The 25,221-nt window shown below is 36.8% G+C and overlaps 1 protein-coding gene across 8 annotated transcripts in view; it reads right to left on the bottom strand.

Moving 5' to 3' along the window:
- Nucleotides 1-25,221, bottom strand: part of RPS6KC1 (ribosomal protein S6 kinase C1) — a 94,911-nt gene that overhangs the window by 3,762 nt on the left and 65,928 nt on the right. For 2 of the 8 annotated variants that reach the window (XM_087963742.1, XM_087963768.1), the window contains 5 exons: nt 22,626-24,164; nt 22,265-22,354; nt 7,223-7,305; nt 4,442-4,537; nt 3,220-3,309 (listed from right to left, as the gene is read on the bottom strand). In XM_087963742.1, coding sequence (XP_087819868.1) covers nt 3,220-3,309; nt 4,442-4,537; nt 7,223-7,305; nt 22,265-22,354; nt 22,626-24,164 — 1,898 coding nt within the window. Of the gene's footprint in view, nt 1-1,639; nt 1,763-3,219; nt 3,310-4,441; nt 4,538-7,222; nt 7,306-22,264; nt 22,355-22,625; nt 24,165-25,221 lie in introns of those variants that run through there. The other 6 variants (XM_026682809.2, XM_026682815.2, XM_087963758.1 and 3 more) reach the window with 4 other exon arrangements.

Below are 25,221 nucleotides of genomic sequence, written 5' to 3'. Positions count from 1 at the left end.
AGAAACCTTTTGAGTTTACAATATGCTTCATGTTATTTTGGTGAAAGATTTACAATTGCAACTTATCTTGAACTTGTTATCAGAAGCTGTATGTATATTTAACTGGCAATAAAGAATATTCCATAGACTTCTCTGAACAGTATAACAAATCTGCAGGATGATTTGACAAGGAAGAATTGGCCATATCCTTGCTATTTCTCACATTCTCTAAGCAATTGCCTAAGTTGCAAATTGTGATCATGTGATTGCAGGATGCTGCAACCAATCATAAATGTGAGCCAATTGCCAAGCACCCAAATTGTGATGACTATGGAACTGGTGCAGGTCAAAAGTCCTTTTCCCCAAGGCCATCATAACTTTGTCATTAAACCAATGGTTGTAAATCAAGGACTATCTATAGTGACTTGACATTAATTTTACAATATCTGTAATGTATCCCAATCTCTAAACATAATTATATCTGGTCACCTATTATACAGTATATTTAAGCAGACCTGTAAGTAACTTTATGCTTGTGGCTTCCCTGTTGTATTTAGATTTGTTTTTACTAAACCTGATTACATGTGAAACTTAAGCTGTACTGGATCTTTGCCCTTTGCTTGTAAGGCCTAGACTACTGAAGTATAATGTTTTTAAGTTAATGGAGAATACACAAGTTTTTAATTATAACACTAGAAATGTATCTGAGTAAACATGTAATAAAAATGAAATATGAAAACTTGTCATAGCTCATAAAAGCATGTAGAATTAAAGTATTTCAGATAAAATATTGGCTGCTATGTAAATGTAGGGAGGAAGGTAGAGAATGGCTTCTGGAATTCTTTTCTTGACCAAAAATAGACATAGGAGGCATCTGTATTTAATTTTATAAGTAACATGTTGCATCTATTTAAGTGTACACTTATTCTCTTCTTCGTGTTGCATCTCTGTGTATGTGCACCAGGAAGCACGGAGTGAACTGCATAGGTTCTGCTCTGAATCAAGCGATGAAGGAGGAGGAAGGTGGAGTGAGAAAAGCAGGATTTCAAGCTGTTGTCCATGACCTCTTCCATATGGATATATATCTGAGAGTTTCTTCAGCTTTTTTCCCCCTCTACTGCTTTTCAGCTGAATCTCGCCTATTTCAAACTTGGTCTTCTTTTGCCAGCTTCTCCCATAACACTAGATTTGTTCCTATTCTGTTCTGTTCCCAGAAGACCATCTTACTGATGGATGAACACCTTTACATAATTTTCTAATATGGGGGGGGGGGCCCCTAGGAAGACAAAACCAGTGCTTGAGTATATATCTGAATTATCTGAATTTTATCTGCAACAAGAACCTATTACATTATACATGAGACTTATTAATGGCAGTTAACTGCCAGTAATTTTATTTCAAACTATCAAATATCAGCTCCTTTAAGCCTTAGTTGTTTCTGAAATAATCCTGAACATTCCACTTACTGGTTTGTAAGTGCAGATTAAGAGGAAGAAAAAGAATATATCAGCAAATACCTGTTGTATTAAAACACTCTGTTGTCATTGTTAAGAGTAAGATATTTTATACTGCCTCTTATATTTATTAGCCTACAAAAAATACAAGGAAAAAAGATGGACAGTCTCCACTTAGTGTGGATGAAAACTAAATTTCCTTTTACCTGATTTTAATGAAGGTGTATGAGACAACCAGTGTTTAAGACATCAGGCTAGAAACCAGGTCATTGAAAGTTTTACCCAAAAAGACATCAGGGTGTCCTTGGGCCAGTCATTCTCTCTCAGCCCTAGGAAGGAGGCAATGGCAAAGCACTTCTGAAATCTTGCCAAGAAAACTGAGGGACTAAGTCCAGGCGGTTACCAGGAATCTCGAAGATACACAGATGCACAATGAAGGTATGTCACAGAATGGATGCCTATTTGCACTACATGCAAAAGGTATTTGTCTAAATCATATGGGAAAAGATAAAAATACTGCTTGATGGGTAGTCCCAGCACGGGGTTTCAGTGAAAACCAATGTGATCAGATCAGACAGAGGAAACTAAGAGGAACTGATGCTTTTCAGACAATTAAAATATTTATCTTAAAAAGTCTTCAAAGAGGCCCAAGGAGCTTTGGCAGCTAAAGACTCACAAATGAAATGTAAAGAAATGGTAGAATTGATTGCTAGTAATAATACTAAGTAGGTTTTTTTTAAAAAAAATGCACATTAAAGTCAAAAGGGGGGTGAATATATACATAGAAAGTGAAGTGAAGTCTTCTTATCTGCAACTTCTGATGGAAAATGTTTGAAAGGAAGTAACCAGCAAAGCATAAAAATATTTATAAAGGATAAAGGAACTGAAGTTTACATTTCTTCCTTCTTATGAGTCTGTCACATTTTAAATAAGCAGTTCAAAAGAATAATTTCATTTCTAAGTTTCCTTTAAAGGGAACTATAGCATAATGCAGTTGTCTTTGGTATTATTTGGGGCGCATGCCTTCATATGCATACATCTAATAATCAAAGAGAGAAATTTTCTCATAAAATGTATTCATTTGCACATCTTAAGTTGGCTCTGCCACTTAAAACTGCTCTAACCCTCACTTAGTAAAATAACTCAGATAACAAAACAAGCCTTCTTTGTGAATATACATGAGTTAGTAGATAAGCAGTCAGAAAACAGTCACTAGATCCTCTTCTGGAAAATATAACAGCTGATACCAGGTGGAAAAGTTAAGTACAAAGACATTTATGTTCTCAAGGCTTTCCCAGTTACAAGGTGGGGGGGGGGACTTTTAATATGAGAAAGAAAATGCAAAATAAACTGCATTAAAGCTGCATTGTTCAAAAGGAGACTGGTTATTATGCTAACTGGGACAGCTTTCAAGAAATATGATGTCAATTAAGAGAGCCTTAAGAATTTCATCTGTATCTTCAGGTAATCAAAATAAGAAATAATGCCTCTGAAGTATGTAGCTACTAGCTGGCTAGATCGGGGTGGGGTGTTATTTTTTCAATGAGGTCACGGATTTTGAAATCCATGTCATGGGACACATTTGGCATGTATCTGCACACTGTTTCTCTCCTAGACATTCTGTGATGGGCTGACCCAAGCAACCTGTGAAGCGGGGTGGAAGAGGAAAATCATAATGACAAATGACTAGCTATGCCAAGAGTCCCTTTTTCCTTTTCCTGACAAAACTTCCTCAAAAATGAATGGTAGTTTCCTTCGAAAGACACACAAAAGAAAGTTGATTTACTAGCCAATGGAGCAGACTCTTCAACTGTAAAGTCAGCCACATGCAGCCCAGAGATGAAACACTTCCTTTTGGACATGGGTAACCTTGAACCTGGGGGAGGAGGGAAAATAACAAATGGTCTGGCATAAAGTGCTAGATGTTGCTATGTATGGCTTTAATAAACTCCCAAAGATACCAGTGGTAAAATTCCATTCATTTTCAGTCTCCTTTCTGGGATGGAGAATAAAATATCCTCTATTCTACAAGTCTAAAAGCTAGATGAATTTTAATTGATCTTAATAGCACATGTATACTTTTATTCTTATTTATTTATTTTAGGAGACTTTTCTACTACTCCCGCTGAATACTGACTATAAATGGTTTATAATCCTATCTGCTTAAGTAGATTAAAACAATAAAAATAACCACAATTTTTAAAAACTAGATCTGATCAAAACATAAGAATCATAACATTCACACAACAGGACAGATTTAAATCAGTTTGGCTCCATCGTCAAAGTTTATTACAATAATCAAGTTTTAGCATGTTTCTAAATCCTAATAGATTATGCTAACTTTAATATTAAAAATATACTTTTACTCCCAAATCATCTATGTCAGGAGAAATAATTAAAGATAAATCAATGGATTTCTGCAGCAATTTTGTGCCCTAGCTGTATTTGGTGACAACAGGTGGATAGGTCTTTTATACTTCTTTATCATTCCTTTCCTCCTTTCCAAAATTAAATAATGAAGTCCAGTGTTCATTCGTGTTTACCTGACAAAACTGGCTCCTATGTTTTTTATAATTGTATAACTGTAGGACTTTTCTACTCTACACATTAATAGTTTAGTTTCTTTACTTGTTCATATATTAAACAGAATTTTACTGCTAAGAAGATGTAGCTACTGGGGACACTAAGATAAACCACAATCCTATTAGTATATTTTCAGATGCTGATTTTAAACATTTCTCCCAAATCTTTTATAAAAGCTTCTAAAGATAAATAGGAAAGATAGGAAACCCTTTACACCATCAAGTATGAAAAGAACAAAGCTAATTTTATTAATGCTGTAAGGTGATAAGAGGCTGTCATTTCCATTGAGTGGGAAAAAAAATCCATTTATTACATTTTTGTAATATAATAAACTGAACATTTTTGATATGTTCAGTAAAATATATGGCATACATTTTAGCCGTGGCAAGGAGTACAACATTTATACATATTCATCATGAATTTACCTGTTGAAGGAGTGATCTGGCTTCTTCTGAAATGTGATCTGGCAAGTTTAAACAGGTATGAGTATTTATTCCTGCTGGATGGCACTCCAAGAGAGTCTATGGCAAACCAACAAGAAATGTGTCATATTCATGTTATGGTAAAGAATGGCAATGCATATTACTATATTCAAAAACTTAAAATAATCTTCCTTAATTTATGCTAATATTTCCATAACTATTAATCAGAAAGTGACTGATATTGCTGACTGGAAATGAAGGAGGTTGTAATTCAACTAGCTGAGCTAGTTAATCAGGGGTAATAGAACTGATTATCAGTAGAACAGAACAATGCAGGCTTGCATTATTTTGGGAGCTTTACTTTTTGAATATTCATTATCCATGCCTAAAATCTCATTCCTGTTGTGAGATGGGAAAAAATGGAGGTGCAAACCAAGGTATACAGATTCAAACAGGTAATTATGACCTCTGTGAATATCCCTAACAATAATGGAACAGAAAATCTCATTAAAACACAAAGCAATTACAGTGGGTATCTCCTGACCAAAAATTGTATGTAGACTTGTTCTGCATTGTGCATATACATACTGTCCATTTCCACTGCAAACAAATCTGGAAAACAAGCTGATAGATTGTTCCCAAAGGTGTTCTGAAAATGTGAATGGGGGCACGAGGATCAAGGAGGTACAGACCTCTGCTCCATTTCTCAGCCAGATTACCCAGCCTAATTATGTTCTTTTACACGGACATAACCTAACCTAATTCTCATCAACTTCAGGAATAGTGGAAATTATATTTCAACATACACCAAGGCTAGAAAAAGGAAATTAATTCAGAAACACGTTAGGACAGGGATATCCAACCTTGGCACCTTTAAAACTTGTGGACTTTAACTCCCAGAATCCCCCCAGCCAGGGTGACTGGGGCATTCTGGGAGTTGAAGTCCACAAGTGTTAAATTTGCCAAGGTTGGACACCCCTGCTTTAGGACAGAGTTCCCCCAGCTTTCCGGCTTTGCGACTGGCAGGAGGGATGGGTTGGTTCTTCACAAGCAGCTGGCAAGCACACGCATGCACGTATACTGTTGTGAAGCTCCATTTGCGCAAACGGCAGGCATGCATGCCTGCCACTCACATAAGTGGGGATGCGCATGCGCTCACCTGCCATTTCCACAGTCAAGTTGCAAATAGCTCACAGCCCACTAGTAGGCTATGTCCCAGAGTTTGGGGACCTCTGCTTTAGGGGACATCATTTTCTTTCAGAAGAAGCAAAAGGAAAGAGGCTAATGAGCCCATCTTTCCAACAAAAAGACATGTCTTCTTCTTACATAATTTAACCCTTTCACCAGGCTGGAGGCAGGAAGATGAAATTGGAGGAAGAGATTGATTTGTTGAACAAAATAATGTGGTCCCAGGTTGAGCCAAACAACTATTCCAAGTAATTGTTGTTTTAAAAAATCCCTTTGAATCTTGGTTCATCTTCCTGAAGATCTATAAAGATGGGCCGAATTCAAAACATTAAAAATCTGTTCTATTCAAACGAGGAACAATTAAATAAGATACATCTTTTTCATGAGTTCACTTCCAGAGTTTACCCCAACAACTTGCATTCATTGTTAATTACTTCCTGTTCCTTTGTGTTACATTTCAAAGGGAATACTTCTTTTCCATCTATAGTTTTGTCCCCCAAAACACATTATGTACTTTAAATCCCAATAGCATGTCCTATTGACAGCACTAATTTTTTTTCCTTGAAAGAAAAATACATATTCAGTGTCTGGATTCATCCCCATGCTAAGTCATATGTTCAGTTTCAGTTTGAAACACTATGTGAACTAGTAATGTGGTATAGGCTATTGTCAGGAGTGGGATTCAACTGGTGTTACTACCAGTTTGGTGACTATATTTTGCGCGCATATGTGTGTTTTGTGTGCACGCAACTGATGTGTGCTGTGCGTACATGTAAAATAACCTTAGCCTGTGCTGCCAGGACACCTGAAAAGCGCTGCGCGCAAGTGCGCAGCGTTTGAAAAGCCTCTTTTTCCCTGCTTTTTCAACCTCAGCTGAGCCGCACAAAGCAGCTGAGGTTGAAAAAGCACGAAATAAAGGACAGGTAAAAGCCAGGGTGGGTGGGTGGGCCAAAAAGCAGCAAGCACAGAACTGGTTCGGTGTCTGCTGCTCTTCAGAGCTACCGGCTCTATAAAACTGGGCAGAACCAGTAGCATCCCATCCCTGGCTATTGTTTATGGCTTAGCATGTTGTAAGCACCTGGCCATCTGTGGTTATTTAGCAAATGATATATATGGTCGAGTGCCAGTTTGGTCTAGTAGTTAAGGCACCAGAACATGGGAGACCATGAATTCAAGTCCTGTCTTAGCCATGAAAGCTAGCTGGGTAATTTTGGGCCAATCACTCTCTCTCAGCCCAACCCACCTCACAGAATTGTTATTGTGAGCAAAATAGGAGGAAGGTGTTTTACAAATAACTCATTACCTTGAGTTATTTGTAAAACTAATAAAGGTAGGCAATAAATGCACAAATAAAAAGTAGTATCTTCAATTGTTCTGAAGTTTTTTCTTACAATATGAAAGTTTCTATCTTATATTTTTGTTGCTCTATAGTATGATATTACTAAACTCTCTAGGCTGCAAAAATCCTGATGTCCACTAAATGGCAGCAAAACATTAGTTTTTCTGTATCTCTTAGCTGCCTTTGGATATTTACAGTCTAGAACTAATTCCCTAATTTTCTGTAGGATTCAGGGCATGGCATATTTTTTTTCTTACCGTTCCAGTAAGGAGCTCAAAGAGAAGGGCACCCAAACTCCACCAGTCACAGGCCTCCGTTTCTTCAAAAACAACACCAACTTCTGAATGAAAGGTGAACACAGTTAAAATTCAAACATCAAATACCCTTTCAAACTTACATTTGCAAGAAGGCTCAGACCATAACAGAACACCTTTCCCCAATTATCTAGACATCACTAGGCATACCAGTTTGACACAGCAATCAGGATTGTCAAATGTTTATCCTCTAAACACAATACACACTATTGAGTTCACCCATCATGCTAAACCATAAATAGTTTGAGCTTAACATGTTGCATAAACCAACCATTGTGGTTTGTAATAACTGTGGCTTTTTCAACAAATTGTTGTTACAACAAGCCATAGCTAAGTATGATGCATGCTTCACTATCACCCCCCTCACTTGGCTGAAGGAACAATCTAATTAGCTGAATTAAAACAATTCCTAATAATCCCAAATAAAAATAAAACACACTAATAACAACATATAAAATGACAAAACATATAACACGTTCACAATGGTGACAACAGAAACACCGTAACGGGCACAGTGATTTCAGTCAAACCCACACAGGTTGGTATTTCTCATTCACTTTGGTGTATTCAGGGAAGGAATTCCAGAGTCAGGACCTGCCATTTCCATTCTGAAAGGAGCTACATCTCCTCTTCATGTAAGAAACAGGAATCTGCTTCTAGAGCAATTGTCCTCACCCTGGTGCCCTCCAGGGCAAGGAATTATGCAAGCTGTTTTTCTGGGCATTTACATCTGGAGGTCTCTAGGTCAAAAAAGACAGCCATACCTCCTATTTTAGTGAAAGGACAGGATTATAGAATTCACTGAGCAGCCTTGAGAAAGCAATTATCTCTCAGCAATGTAGCATGCAGTAGATTTAGCACTATAATGAGAGCCTTTTATCTTTAAGTGCTGTTGTTTTTAGGGTGGGGTACATTATAAATTAAAAAAAAACATGGCTATTGTAATGGATTTCTGGCAAATTTTGCCTGAAGTGAAATCAGAAAGGAATGGAATTTCTGGGCAAAACCTTTGCGCATTGAACCTTTGGGTGGTGATGCAGCACAGAGGCTGAACTGTAGGAGCTTCCTTGATGAGATCGAGGTTTCTCTATGTGCACCTATGATTGAAAGGTAGCAGGATAAGCTTTGCAAGCAACTTCTTAGTGTATTTAGAGTTGCAAAGCTTTAAAGAGTTTGACAGTTCATGGGCATGCCAAAGTATATAACAATGGTATATAAAGGTGTATAAAAATGATATAACTTCTACACTCCAAGACCAGAAATATACAACATTTCTTCTCTGATATTAGTTTTCAAACCAAAAAAATGTAGCACTAGAACTTTTTATACATTTAGATCATATTAACAAGGCCTGACCATAATCAAAGTAGAGGGGGGTGGACTAGAGCAGGGGGTTCAAGTAGAAGACCTCCAAGGTCCCTTCCAATTCTGTTATTCTATTATTTTGTTAAAGTAATGTATTAATTTAATAAAAAAGCGTTATGAAATGTTGAAGTTTATACCAAGCTCACTTTTTGTTCAACATCCTGTTACAGGCATATCTGTCCATGGTAAGTACTTATAGTTATTGTATGAGTTGGATAGACCATTAGATTGTACCCACATAATTAATTAAAATGCAAAGCAATATAACTTTGAATACCCACAAGGCTCAATCTGCAAATCTATTTTAAGCTATGATTTTGTATCTCTTCACCATACTTCATTATGAACGTTAATATTAGGTGGGCCTATGCAACTATGCCTATGATTTTACTGCATAGTTATGAGGAACACCTCTACACTTGCAGTGATCATACATCCAGATCACCCATTATTGTGGAAATTCTACTGTTTAAATGTTCTGGTGGATTTTGGGGTCTCGATGCTGATCCTCTCCCTCATCCAGGAACAATTTTTCCTTTGTGACTAGTCTAAAAGAAGGCATCTGAGTCCAATGTGCACAAAGTTAGCTTGCTGCCCATTGGTACTGCTGAGGTGAATGGCTAAGAAAAATGGGGGGAAAAACCAGCCATCACAACCTTTTTAGCCGGTGAGTGGGATGGAGATACCCACTTCAGAATACCATGGCGTCACTTATTGGAAAAAGCTTCAGATAAATTTTTCCTCTGCACTCTCCTTCTCTTGCATTTTATCTGCAACATATTGATATAATAACCTTTGTATATCACATCGTTAAAGCAACCTTTACTCTCAGTAATACATCATAGAGAGAAAAATAAGAAAATGATAGATTGCAAAATACATTTAAAGCTCAGTAAGCTAATGTAATTCTGCATAGCGAAAAAGCTCTCCGTGTTCCAACCATCAAAAAGTTTTAATATTGCAATAAATCTTACCCAAATGCCAGTTCTCAATAATGAAGCCATTTCACTCATATCAGCTAAGACATTTATATAATAAAAAGTGGTAGCCTATAAACCTAAGCAACCATTTGCCTTGCTATTAGAACTGTATTTCTAACAGTTCTCTGCCTTACCTATATAGCGATCATTCAGAAGAGAATGTCAGGATATTTATTTATTTATTATTATTTATTTATTTATTTATTTATTTATTTATTTATTTATTTATTTATTTAGTCAAGCAATTATAAGATAACAGGTATAAGTATAAACATAGTTATGAATACATGAAATGGATACATATAAGAAAAAAAAGAAACAACAGGACAGGGACGGTAGACACGTTGGTGTGCTGATGCATGCTACATGATATCTGCATTTGTACTAACTAGCACTATCTGAAGATATGTATGTATGGTATGTATGTATGTATGTATGTATGTATACAGAGTCAATCTGGTGTAGTTAAAGTGCTGGCCCAGAACCCAAAAGACTGAGAGTTCCAGTCCCACTTTAAGTATGAAAACTTGCTCGGTGACTTTGGGCCAGTAATTTTCTTTTAGTCCAACCCACATCAGAGTTGTACTTGTGAGGATAATAGGGAGGAGTATTATATATGCTCATCATCTTGAGTTATATATAAAGTAATAAAGGTGGGATAAAAATATAATAAATAAATAAAATATCAAGTCAGAATAGACTGTCTTGCTCAATATTGTCCACTAACTGACAGTACATCTTAAGTGTTCCAAGCAGGTATTTTTCCCACCCGTTCTAGAAATATCAGAAGCTCAACTCCCAGAGTATGCATTTAGCGACTGAGCAATAATTCTTTCTTAACTAATTCTCAATCATTTCCTTATGAAAGAATCCTATTTATACAATATATCAGCTCGTATATTCTGATGATATGTCTACGGCGTAATCACTTCAGCCTTTACAAGAGAATTTAATTGAGAAAAAGCTACATGCAAATGTGTAGCTGCACAAATCTATACAAAATATGTACCAGCTCAAACAAATCTTTCATCACATCTAGAACAATCTCCCTGTTAATTTAGTTTAAGGATTTACATCTTCCCTAACTTTTTTTTAAATAGTTAGATGTTAAATAGATGTTAAAACTAAGGAAAGGCATTCTTCTTCAGAATCCCTGCAAACAAAAAATGGTTTCTGTCTGTCAATCTAACCTCTTTATTAAAATATTTCTATTCTAATATTTTTGTGGACAAGCATGTGTATGCACAAGAATCCTAATTCAAACAACACCTACATTCGTGCACTGACAACTTTATTCTCTTTTCTTCAAAACCAAAGTTATAATGTCAGAGACAACCCATTTCATCCTATTGTGAAATCGTCATTGTCACAAAACTATCATTGTCACAGTTTGAGATCTCAGAAAACTATTCTGGCTCTAAAAAAAAGCCACTGGGTAATGTTTTTGTTTTATTTTGCTCATGAGAATCAGATTGGATATTAGGATAAATTAACACAAGCTTTTACAGATCCCATTATTAAGATTTCCACTTTCTCTCTGTCTACAATTCTAATACTTAAGCTTACTTTACTGTCCTATCATATTAAAATTGTCATAAGGCATTTATCACAACATTGTTTAAACTGTCTCAACAAACCATGTTTCTTAAAGCTTCTTTGTCTTTCTGAATTGGACAAAATATGTGGCACAAAAAAGCCATTGAAAGATACATGCTCAGCATTACAAAACAAGATAGAAAGACCTGCACATGGATTAGAGAACAACCAAAAGTATACAATATCATCAAGAGAATAAAAGAATTGAAATAGAAAAGGGCTGGTCCCATAGGAAGAAGAACTGATGGCAGGTTGGACCAAGGCAGTCATAGAATGGATTCCACTTAATAAAAAGCACGCAAGAAAGAGACGTAAAACAAGATGGATCAACGATATCTGCAAGTATTGCAGACCCAATTGGCAAAAGAAAGCTCAGGACTGTATTGATTGGAAACATTCAGAAGAGGCTTTCATCCTGCAGTGGATAGACAATGGCTAAAATGATGGTGATAATGATTCAACAGCTAGTTCTAGCCATTAAAGGGTTTATAGCAACCTCCACATCGGGTTTTCTTTAAAGAATCAAGGCAATATTTACACATTTCATTTAAAATAATACAAGCTTTAAGAAAATGGAAAGGTTTTTTTTTTTCTTGTTAGCTACCTCCAAGACAAAGTTTAAACTTTCTCTAAGCTATCTACTAATAAAGAGTGGACAAGTTTTTTAGTTCCATCAAATTATGGTAAACAAACACTCCTAGTCTTACTTCTTCCCAATTATATGGACAAGGAACTAATTTTCTCCCATACACACCCAATATGTACACAAAATGATGTTTAGATCTCATGGTCTAATGGAAGAGATTCCTTTGAGAATTATGGGTGTCACTGACAAGTATAGGCTGAACTTTACTCTTGTTATCTTGGAGATAACCATTAGGGGTATTCTGTTGATCATATTTTTTTTCAAACAAAATCATTTGCTTATTCATTGAGAACATAAAGTAGATTAAAACTCTGCATTCACAACTGATCTTTGGGAACTCCAAGTATCACAGAAAGCTTCCTTATGATTATGTTTTTTCTACAATGCCTTTTTCTCAGAAATATTCAAATGCACAAGCTGTAATAATGTGTGACAATGAGACAGACAAGGCTGTTGCTCAACAGCAACAAGTCCTAAATATTTTTATCAAAACGTTCTTCAGGAGCTTTCAGAAAGCCAGAGACTGATATTGGCAAGATGGATCAGTTTATAAACAGAAAGGGTGAAAAATCATCTGATCTGAAAAAAACTATTCCACCATTCTGCATTTGTGGAAGCAAACTGCAGACATTCAAAAAAATTTCAATCAAATGGCAGGGGCAGGAGGAAGGGGAAATCGGCTAGAACTGGAGATATTTGATAATGACATTGGAAGACTCACAGTTAATTTGTGCAATTGTTTTTACAGGCAGATCTCAGGTATCATGCAATCTGAAATGATTACATTGGAGATCCTAATCTAAAAGGATTAGCTGGCAGATACAAAAGGCTTAAAACGCCAGACTATTCTGCCAACCGAAATATACCAGAGTTGCATAACTGGTATCTTTCAGATTTAGCTTCCATGATCAATAGCATAATCCGGTAGAAGCTATAGTTTAAAACATTTATAGAGCCCCAAGTAGCCTAATCTTTGAATAGACAACATGGAATTAAATGGGTCAGAATGTTGTACGTTCATACATTACTGACAGTAAACTCTACAATGAATGAAATTGTTCTATGAATCAATTCATATATTCCTTATGCGATTCTTACCTTCTGCAGTTTAAAAAGACGTTATGGCTAATTTTTACACATTCTCTCTAATACCTACTTTATACTTTTCAGATTGTTTGTGAACTACGACGTATAACTTAATATTTTCCTCATTTCAGCAGCAGTTATTCTTTGAAATTTAAGATCATAAATTTGGCAAGGGGGGAAAAAAGGCCATAACAGAAGGTGATCATTTGAATTTCAAAATGAATCTTTCTTGCTTTCTCCTCAATTAGACCAAAACATGTTGATTTAAAAGGTTTGTGTCTGTATGTTTCTTTTTTCAAACTTATTTTTAGACAGAATAATGCCCCCCCGCTAGCTTGGCATTTGCTCAAAATTTTTGTCCCTGCAAATCAAATCTGTTGCTGGAATTTTTCCCTCTGCTTTCCCTGCTCCCCCTCCTCCCCCTTTCAAAATACCAAGGCACATTAACCAAAAGATAAAAAGGTTGGTTGCTGATATTACAAAGCGCAAGGCAGGTGGTTAATGTTTTTTTTTAGCACAAATATCTGATAAGATTCCCGGGGGACACTAGAAGCAAAAGGATGTTTCAACAGAAGTGAAACATTTGCATCATGAGTTGGGGATAACCTTATTTTTAATCTTTACCCTAAGATTTGTCTAATAATTTAAAAACAAAAAACATATTTTTAATGACATGAACAGACATTGAGAAATTTGGACATCTAATTGGCTATGAAATATTGTGAACTAGTAAGAAATGTGCTGTTTAGGAAGTGCTTATAGCAAATCAGAGCATCTATCCATCTATAGTACTGACTCTAACTTTCAGATAGCAATATCTTTCTTAGCTCTTACTTGAAGTACTTGGGAATTAAAATGTCCATGTGCAAAAGATATGCTTTCCAATTTTTCATTTCTGGTAGTGGTTATTTTTCTACAGTCTACAACCTCCAGTGGCATCCATCTCTTTAATTATTTGGGCCTAAATAGACCTTCTGCCTCCTTTCTTTTTCCTCATCTCCTTTGTGCATTTGATTATTAATGGAAGAAAATGGCAGCCCCTATTGCACTTCATTCTTATTGCTTTCTACTCTGTATTTTTGACCACTGTAACAAAGAAGAAAACTCTGAGCACCAAGAAATAGGAGAAGCATGAGACTCCACGTTTAACAATTGCCTCCTTAACAGATTCACCCAACCGTATTTATACATTAGACATTCTGCTTCACTGGAACAGGATTTTTATTATTATTATATTGTGCAGACTTTTTATACTTATTATTATGGATTTTAATAATTACCATCATTCTATGAATTTATGAATTCTTTGGGCGGGTAAGAGCATTATGTTTTGGAAATAGAATGACAAGTTATTTATATTTTCAAACCATGTCCCACAAAATCTTTGGATTCTCCAGGAACCTGATTGGATTCTTTGACAGCCTTTTCCTTTACATTTCATTCAAACACAGACAATTGTCTATCACAAGAACATTGTCTCTTCATCAGGAGTTCTGGGAACTTTTCTTTTAAACTAACAGTTTCTGAAGCCTGGAAAACCCCGATTTGTATCACCTTAAAGTTTCTGAAGTCACCTTCATTGGAATCAAGGGAATAGCCTGATAAATGGTAATACTAAAATACTCAGCAACTTGCACTGCTGAAAAAGCAGTTAAGTACAATTATAATTAATTATAACACAGCTTCTTCTCTATCTGGGGTTCTCCCATAAGAAACTGCTGGGTCTGATTGTAGACAACAGTTAATGGTAGGTTGCCACCTACTGGTCAACTTTGAGAAATCTCCCTTGGCAAAAAGACATTCTTGGGCAAATGTACTATATGATGGTGGTTGTGATGGAGGTTTTCTAATCCAAGCACTGAGTTTCAACTTCAGAGGTTTAATTCTTTCCAGGCATCCTGTTCCATTCTTAATTGCTCCTACTATTATCATTAGGCAGAATTTCCAGAATACAGGTCTCAACATCCACTGGAGGTGGCAATTTACAAGTGGGAAAATAGCAGGGTCAGAAAAGATTAAACGGGGTGCTCCTCAGATTCAAATCGCCATAAGAAGATTCTGAGCAGCACGTGGCTCTATTCTGACAAGGAGAAAATTTGTTTTATTTGCCAGAAGATGCTCTTCCAAAAGTGTGTTTTTCAGCTAAATATTTAAAATGAATTGGACTACAAGACTTTTCCCTCTGCAATTAGAAAAACAACATACTTTCTTCAGAGTGTCATATTTGAAAAAAAAAAAGCATTAGGGACATAAAAAGACAGAGCATCTAAGCATAGATTTTTATGGGGGGGGGGGGGTGGACATCATTACCCGCTAAGGAAAAAACTGCTTTGCTCAGATATTTTAAGACTTTCGTTGTATTAAACCAAAATCTCATTCCTTCTATTTTTTTCTGTCTCCAATAATCTTTGGCCAGGTGTTTTGAATGTTCTTAAGATGACCATGGAGGAAATGACCTTCTCAAATTTGTCCACATCTGATATTGGAAGATGTACTTTATCTTGACACAGAGTGTCCATTTTAACTACATTTTACTTAGAAGCGTTCGTTTAGAGACCGTCCAAAGTTATAACAGTACTGAAAAAAGTGACTTATGACTGTTTTCACACTTATGACCATTGCAACAGCCCCATGGTCACATGATCAAAATTTGGATCATTGGCAACTGGTTCTATTCATGGCGGCTGCAGTGTCCCAGGGTCTTTTGCAACCTTCTGACAAGTAACGTCAATGAGGAAGCCAGATTCACTTAACTGTGGCAAGAAAAGTCATAAGGTGGAACAAAACCTGCTTAATAACTGTCTCATTTAGCAACAGAAATATTAGGCTCCATTGTGGTCATAAGTTGAGAACCACTGTCCTATACTGTATCTAAAAGGAAGAAATCAAGCTGTGCTTTGTAAATATCTAGTCTTTTGAAAGATTCAAAAGGTCTTTTCAATTGAAAATTCATTTAAAATCCTGAAAAATTACTGGTACTTTTCTGTCTAATCATTTATCAAAAACAAAAGCAGAAGCAGTTGTTTTGAAGAGGGTTATAACTGGGCTGGTATATATTGTGTGTTAATGTAACTAGGGGCAAGGTCTTTCCTAACAACCTTTCCATTCTGTATAGTCTTGATAGGGATAAGCAAAGCATATAGATCTGGCCTCTTTTCGTATATTCTAATCAATCTATCATGGAAAATTGTGTGTCTTTGCAAAACAATACTTGGTTCCAATAGAAAATTTGCTTGTTACAAATGAAAAATAACAGAAGCATCATTTCTTTTGGTGACCTTACTGGCTTCATGCCCTTTTTTTTTTTTTTTTTTGACACAACAAGAAGATCCAATATGATAAGAGATCCTGACATAATCCAATGTTCCCCAACTGCTGATCTTCAGGTACACTGAGGAATACCAGATTGGGGAAAGCTGAAGCAGAATCTCTCCCCAATTTCCCAGCACGATGATTCATACTGGTTTGCTACTTACATTTGGATGCATAACTGCAATTACCTCCAGAAACTCTAAAATATGCCTATCTCTTCTTGAGTAAAGCTTATGTTTTCCCATCCGTATTTTGGACAATGGTTGTTTGGGAGGGGAAAAATATGCAGAGTGACAAATAAGTCATACATTTTCCATTCCTATATACATGAATATACATTTTCTTATTCCTATCACATATGGAGGAGGTGGTTGATCAGATGACAGCACTAAGCCAACCTTGGCTGATAACACTTAAAAGGGTCTGGCTTGAGTGGTACCTGGAGACTACCAGGAAATTATAGCAATTCAAAATTCAAAAAGGAACAGCAAATCTTTGCACTGGTGTCAGGAAAATAACATTTTATTTGTTTGATTTCTATAGCCGTCTATCTCAACAAGTGACTCTGGCCATAGAGTATTATTATACTACCTTCCTTGTCAGGAATTCAAATAGTGGGTCTCTAATCCAGCACAGTATTCTACCTTTTAAAGAGAATCTATGGAGAGACATCACTATTACACAATGCCAGGGCAGTAGAAACTAGCAAAAGATACAGGACTGCATCTTGTGCCACAACTATGAATAATCAGAGTAAATATTATTAGTCTTTTTCCTGATGATTTCAAAGTTCATCAGGTGAAATATACAGATTTACAAAGCTTTGGCTGATAGAACAGAGAAGCACAACTTGCTTAATAGCTCTTGATCCTACATCAGAGAGTGAGGAACTTGTGAGTGACTAAATGTTTGTTGATCTATAACTCTCACTATCCTCATCATAGGCTTGTTGGGAGGCAGAAGGGCTGGAAGTTACAATTCAACAATATCTGAAAGTCACAGGCTTCCATCCCTATTCCATATCATTTTTACTTTGTGAAAATATTGCAAGTTATAGCACGTGGTGAAATATTCCAAAATACCACATTAACAAATAAACCTAAGTATGCAATAATATATCCAGCTTTGTTGTGACATACTGTTTGTCTAGAAAGTGACAGAGTTTTTTCTCACAATTAATTAATAAGTTATATCCTGTATATTTATAGTAAGGCGTATATCTATACACCATAATATTTAATGAATATTACCGTACTTAAAATAATGAATATTTCCCCATCATTGCTCCCACTTCCATCTCTAAAATAGCATTCCCCTGGAGATTAAACTTGTAGCAACATTATTGGGATTTAGGAAAGCAGTCAAAACTTGGCTATTTCAATAGACCTCTAAGAGAGAGATGAATTTATGTTCTTCCTCTGTCTGATTTCTTTTATTTAAGCAGCAAAGTAAGAGACAACAAATGAACATCAAATTCTACTAATTAGGGGACAAGGACAATAAAATTAAGATAGATGATTCAACATACTCCTAGTCACATGTATTTTTCATGTGTTCAGGAATACTTTTGAGTTATATATAACTTTTTTTTAAAAAAAGACTAATGAGGTATTATTACATTTTATAGATTTTTAAATAAAGTACTACATTGCAAATTTATAAAATTAAAAAACTGAATAACTGAAATATTCCAAGCCGTAAATAAATTGAGAAGTGTGCATCAACTCAGTTTACAGAAGAATTCAAAGAATTTGATAAAAATAAAAGCAATGGAATTATCTGATAAAAATTTCACCAGAATTTTTGTTAAATCAATTAAGCTTCCCAGGGGAGTCAAGATCACCCAATTAGTGATGAGTTCTCAACAAGAGAAAGTTGTCCTTCAGTCTATCAAGACTCAAGAGACTTAAAATTATTTTGTCTTGGTCTTGGAAGTGAACAAGGAGCCAATAGAGAATATGTCTCCAGCAAAATTATTTAGCGAGGGTATGTCAACAGAGTATTTGGGAACAACAGTCTCAAGATGACCTCTAAACATGTTCCTGCTTGAAGTAATTATTAAAAATATAAAGAAGAGTTCATAGATCTTATTCATAAATTTTCTCAGAAACAAGTATTTAAACATTATGATACTACAAATAAAGGACCCCACGTAACTCTTCAAATACTTGTTATCAGTCAAGAAGCTTCCGAGGGTAGGTTTGCCTTCAGACAGAATATAGACTGTTCTACAACTGGGCACTTGTACCTCTCCCAGAAAAAAGATTTATTCTCAGTAAAATCAGGACTTTGATGACACTTTATGAATAAAAACTTTCTCTGCACAAAGAAAAATAGCCTTTCAGGTAGTTTTCTATAAAAAGACAGCCTTTTGTACTGAGGTACAGTTAGCTGTGTGAGATTCTTCCGGCCTTCTACAATTTAAAATAGTACAATGCAAAAGCCAGATTAACAATCTTAATCAAAACTAGGACTTTGATATCACAGGGGGTTCCTCCATAATACCACCATAAAAAAAAATACTTTAAGAAACAGCACTAATCTTTTGAAGCCTAAATGATTTATAGTTATAGTCTCTTTATTCTGGGTTTGGTCCAGGCTAAACTGTTGCACCTCATTTTTTCTGAAACCTTTATAAGTGAAATCACTATATGTGATTTCATTCTCTCGAGTCAAAGCAAGTGGCAGCATCTCAGTGGCCTTAACTAAACTCAAAAACAAGAGAATTGAATCTAAATCATATTTGGACTGGGTGACGACAAAGGAATCATAGGGCTGTAAACTAGAAACCCTTTTTTTTTAAATGATCAACCACTTTAGCCTTGTTACCAAAAAACATGAATATACCCATATAGTCTCCAGGAATCACATTCAATCTGAGGGATATCTTATCTACTCTTTCTTGTAATCAGTTTTGTTCAGACACTTTTACTTAATGTAATCTTAATTATTCTTACTAACATTAAAGCTAATCAAAATATGTTACTTATACATCACTTGCTTGGATGCCCATTTTATTTTTCCATATTCAGTATTTATATCTATTGTAGATTTACAGCCACAGTTAGATTAAAATTTACTGAATATTTTCCTCCAATATGTATGTGCAAAGGAAAACCTGTTCAAAATGTGATACGTTTAACCCTTCTTCATTTCAACAATAAACAGTTTCAAGAACTCTTTCTACTTAAGCAGATTTCATAAATCTTTAGGCTTATCCATTACATCTAACATTATTTATTTATTCATTCATTCATTCATTTTTCAAATTTAAACTTTGATAGTGAATTCTTTTAAACCAGTGTTTCTCAACCTTAGCAACTTTTAGAAGTCACGACTGCAACTCTCAGAATTACCCCGCTAGCATGCCTGGCTGGAGAATTCAGAATAACAGAGTTGGGAAGGGACCTTGGAGATCTTCTAGTCCAACCTCCTGCTCAAGCAGGAAACCCTACACCATTTCAGACAAATAGTTGTCCAATGTTTTCTTAAAAATCACCAGTGTTGGAGCACCCACAACTTCTGGAGGGAACTGATTAATTGCTCAAACTGTTAGGAAATTTCTCCTTAGTTTTGGTTGGCTCTCTCCTTATTAGTTTCCATCCACTGCTTCTTGTCCTGCCTTAGGTGCTTTGGAGAATAGATCGACCCCCTCTTCATGCATTCCTAGCCCTTTTTTTCATTCAAGAGATACCCAATTCCTGCAACTGTTTTTCATATGTTTAGAATATCATATTCCAAAATAGCACATACACTCTCTCTCTCTCTGTGTGTAATATATATATATATATATATATATATATATATATATATATATATATATATATATATATATATATATTATGAGGTTTTCGTGGGTATTTGTATGTGGATCTTTGGTTATTCAGGTTTCCTCCCGTGTAAAATTGGAAATATCTAGGCGACGTTTCGATGAAATCTCATTCATCATCTTCAGCTTCGATGTCATATCCCTCTTCACCCAAGTGCCTATAAAAGAAGCCTTGACAGCCATCCAAAACAAATACAACCCCCCCAAGCACATCCTAGATCTGACCAACCACTGCCTATCCAATACATACTTCACCTACAACGGACAAAAATACAAACAAATAGAAGGAGCGCCCATGGGATCACCCCTCTCACCTGTCATTGCAAACCTCTACATGGAACACTTTGAAACACAAGCTCTAGAAAAATATGATCACAAATCCAAACTCTGGCTCAGATACATAGATGACACCTTCATAATCTGGCCACATGGGAAAGAAAAACTGAACAACTTCCTCACACACCTCAACAGCCTACTCCCCAAAATACAATTCACCATGGAAACAGAAGCTAACAATCAACTTCCCTTCCTAGATGTCTTAGTATACAAAAAATCCAATGGCTCCCTAGGACACACCATCTACCAGAAGAAAACACATACAAACTGCTATCTACATGCACTCTCACACCACCACCCAGCACAGATCAATTCCATAGCCGAGACACTCATTTCCAAAACAAAATGCTTAGCCGACGAACGACACCTAAAAACCGAACTACACACTCTCACTAACGTACTAACAGCCAATGGATTCCAAAGAAAGATTACCCACCTAATCCAAAAAGAAACCCCAACCAAAATCCAAGACAGAGAACAAGAGAACGGCATAGCCCTCCTCCCGTATATAAAAGACACTACAGGCAAAATCAGCAAGATCCTCCAAAAAACAACATTAAAACAGCATTCTGCACAAACAGAAAAATATCCACCATCCTAAGAAACCCTAAAGACAAAATCGAGTTAGAAAACCAAGGAGTATACGAAATCCCTTGCACCGCCTGCCCCACCACATACATCGGACAAACTAACAGAAGAATAAGTGCACGCATTGAAGAACACAAGAACTCAATCAAAAAAGAAGAACCGACCTCTTCCCTGGTCCAACACCTCAAAGCCACAGGACATGAGATTGACTTTAAAAATACCAGAACTATCGCCAAAACCGAACACTTCAACAACAGAATAATCAGAGAAGCCATAGAGATAGAAAAACGCCCACACAGCATGAATAAACAAGATGATACCTCCCGCCTACCAGCCATTTGGAAACCCGCCCTCATTAACAAACGAGTACCTAACATGAAGAATGACACCAGACCCACACCCACTAGGGCCACACAAGATGCCACCACCACACTTCCACGTAGAAAGCAGACTCACACCCACACAGAAGATGAGACACGACCACGGACCAGAAGCCATACCGCAGCTGCATCACTACCCGCTTCAAACCCCTCCGACCCATACATGAAGCGAACTGATGCCCACCATGAAGATGTGGCACGACCACGAACACGAAGCCAAACAACAGGATCACAGCTCACCAGCTCAAATCCCCCAGCAACTTAGACTAACCTGAGCACAACCAAGCCCCCACCTGAACAGAACACACCCCCAGCCAATCAGAACACAGCTAACCCCCCAACCAATCAGAACACACCCCCAGCCAATCAGAACACAGCCAAGCCCCCACCCAATCAAGTCACACCCCCACTTCCAATTTTATGCGGGAGAAAACCCGAATAACCAAATATATATATATTAATGGTATTCAACTTTGTTCGGGTATTTTCCCACGTCATTATAGTTGTGCTTTTAAAGTTGTAGCAACGTTTCGGCATAATCTCATCTGCCATCATCAGGCTTTTGTATTGTGTTCATCTGTGAGTCAGACTTTTATGTATGTATGTTGTAAGTGTGTGTGTGTGTGTGTGTGTGTGTGTGTGTGTGTGTGTGTGTGTGTATATATATATATATATATATATATATATATATATATATATATATATATATATATATATATATATATATAAAAATAAAGGGGTAAGCAGATACTGAACAGCTTGTATTCCCAAGAACAGAGAAACGATGGAATGGGATGAAAGTTCTGTGAGAAAATGAAAGCTGCTAATCTGTTTTCCAAGTGAAACATTTGAGGTGATTGCTCTAACCTGGGGCACAGTACATTCTCTCTATGGCATCGTTGTCACAGGAATCTTCAACCTCACTCCACCTGCTAAAATACGTTAGCTGAATGTGTCCTAAAAACAAAATGACAGGAGAAATCAAAACATTTTTCCCTTCCATTTTATGCAGAAGTGAACTGTAATTACTCCTTTTGTAGCTAAAAACAGTATCATTAAGAATAATGGCATCATTAAGTACTAGAAGCTATTACTGGGGGTGAATTTGCTGCACTGATAATGAAGCTCTAGACAGGAAATGAAGATACTAATTACAAGATAAAACGCCTTCTCAGTTAATTGGGAGCAACAGCGAATAAAAAGAAATGCATTTGCAAAAGTTCCTGACCTCGATCATTCAATAAGATGTTGTTTGGGTTCAAATCACGGCACACAATTCCTTCCTGATGCAAGGCATCAAGGGCTACCACCATTTCAGCTGCCCATCTTTGAACACAGCCTTCAGGGAGGTAAAATCTGGAGGTTAGTGCTAATCTCTCATCCAAGTCCCGAAAAAGATGGTGTATTTCATTCTCTCCTCTGCTCCTCACATCCAACTCTTTGCTTTCTGCTTTGTGTGACAAAGAGGGGGCTGTTCCCTCTTTACAGTGTTCTTCAGTATGATCAGAAAACAGCAACACAGCTTCACTGTCCACATCTAAGCTGTCTTCCGTAACAACTACTTGTGCACTGGCAGCCATGACATTGTCCTTTATGCCGAAAATATCTAATGATGATGATGTTGCTTCTCTGAGTCCTTGAAAGGCCATCCTGTCTCCAAAACCAACTGAGTCACTAGCAGCTGTATGGAATGTCCTAGCTGTTTCCTGATTGTCCTTGCATAGTCCTTGTGATTTTTCTTCCTTCAGATGCTCTACCTTTTCTTCGAGCACTCTGCTTTGTTCTGCACTGTTATTCAATTGCAAGACATCAGGGGTTTCCAAAAGTTTGCTTTCCAAAATGTCTCCATTCTGTTCCATCAGTTTTGTTGGCCTGTCCACTGAAGCTTCTTTCATTTGCTCCATAATGCCTGGCAAGTTGACCAAAAGGTCAGGTCTCCCTTCTTCAATACTACCAACCTCATCAAAGGCTACATCCTTAAATGATATCACAGGCACAGAGTCATTAGAACCCCTGCTGATAGTATCCTGAGATGCAAAGCCTAATTTGTTTTCAATGATTTCAAGGCTCTTATCCTGATCTAATGTAGGAAAAAATGGCTTGAAAGATTCTGATTTTAAGTTATGAAGTTTATCTCCAAAATCAAGACCCAAAAGTTCACTGGTGCTATCTTTACTATCAATTCTGAAAAATTCCATGGGGCTGTTCTTGGATTTATTTAATGATTCTGATATCATAGTAGGATTGGCAGCTTCTGGATCCACATCGTCAGCAAACTCTTTTATTTCCTGACATGTGAATGCAGATTCCAAGTTCCCTGGAACAACTTCATCTTGGGCTTTGAGGCCTCTTTGCTCTTTGGAAAGGAGAACGTTATCATCTGGTTTCAGGACAGGTTCCTCATTTAATGAACCAGGGTCAATTTTTTCTTGACTATATTCGTTGCATAATGTAAGATAACTTGTGGTACATTCCTCTTCGGAACTAGACCCAGAATCAAACCACTTAGGAGAGCTTTCCTGATCTTCTTCTTGGTTACTACTACCATCTTGAGAACTTGGAATGAGACTGGTCTGCAGTGGTAAAACCTTTAATACATTGTCCCCATTACTTCTGGAGCCAAGGCTACTGTTGATATCCTGAGGACTAGGACTTGCCTGATGCAAATGTATTTTGGTAGAGCTGGATTTTCTGGATTTAGGGGCTTCAAAGCTTTCTTCGGGGCTCCTGTTCAAGAATTTACTAATGTAAGACCAAAGTTTGCCTCCTGTAAGAAAAAAAACAAAGTAACCAAAGTTAGTTGTATTTCATTAACCGAACTATGGAAGATGGTAAAATTATATGTAAGTAGTAGATGTTATCTATGCATTTTTATACCATCCATCATCTGCAACAGCAGAGTGATATTTAAACATTCTAAATGGTTTGCAATGAATGATTTCTATTTACAAATGAAAAACTTAGGCTGACATTTTTTGGCACTTTCATCCTACAAACCCTGCATCTTAATCTAGTATTGTTTGGTGACATACATGAGGTCCCAGGTATGCAAAGCATGGGATATTCCAACCCATGAGTAAGATGGGTGGGTGGATGAATGGGTGGATGAGCAACTAACTGCTAGGGTTGAGCCTCAGTCAAACTGCCTGGGTGATTGGCAGGGCCAAGGGGTAGGGGTGTGTCATTCTGGCAAACAACAGCAACCTATCAGCAGTTTCCCAGCTGGTGGCCCTTTGTCTATAGACCAGCCATTTGCATCCACAGAGATGGGGCAGGATCTGCCTCTTTACAAAAAGACTACCAATGCCTGATATAAAGTATTAGCTGCCCCTCCCAATGTTATATCATATTCAACTTTCTAAGCATCCCAACTCTTTCATCCAAATTATTGCTAAAAACATGGAGTGGTCCAGGGCCCAGGCCAGTGCCATATGTCCAACATCACTTGCATAAAGAGAAATTTGATTGGTACACAGAGCATATGATATAACGCTTGGCACACCAAAACAAAAGATGGCCAAATTCTAATGGAGGTAAACCAATTCTTCAACAATTCTGGGGTTGGGAAAGTGGGCAAACTTTTTGGGGCACTGTAGGTTGTAAGAATAGGGGAATGACAAAGCACTTTTTAATGACTACAAGGAAATTTGAGGGCAGTACTATTGGTGGCAGATTTTTGATAGAACAGCTGTGTGAAGTCTATGTGGAGGTTTTACATACTTACTGTACTGTTTATGTTTAAATGACCTTGCTACCAAGTTTTAGTGACATAATCTGAGGTGCCTTCTGGGAACCACAGGAAAGAAGTTGGGCTACCTTTCCTG

The sequence above is a fragment of the Notechis scutatus genome, chromosome 1, assembly GCF_049901735.1.
Source record: "Notechis scutatus isolate UNSWTSFEM ecotype Mainland chromosome 1, rNotScu1.2, whole genome shotgun sequence".
Classification (NCBI taxonomy): domain Eukaryota; kingdom Metazoa; phylum Chordata; class Lepidosauria; order Squamata; family Elapidae; genus Notechis; species Notechis scutatus.
This window is presented reverse-complemented; position numbering and strand designations above follow the sequence as displayed.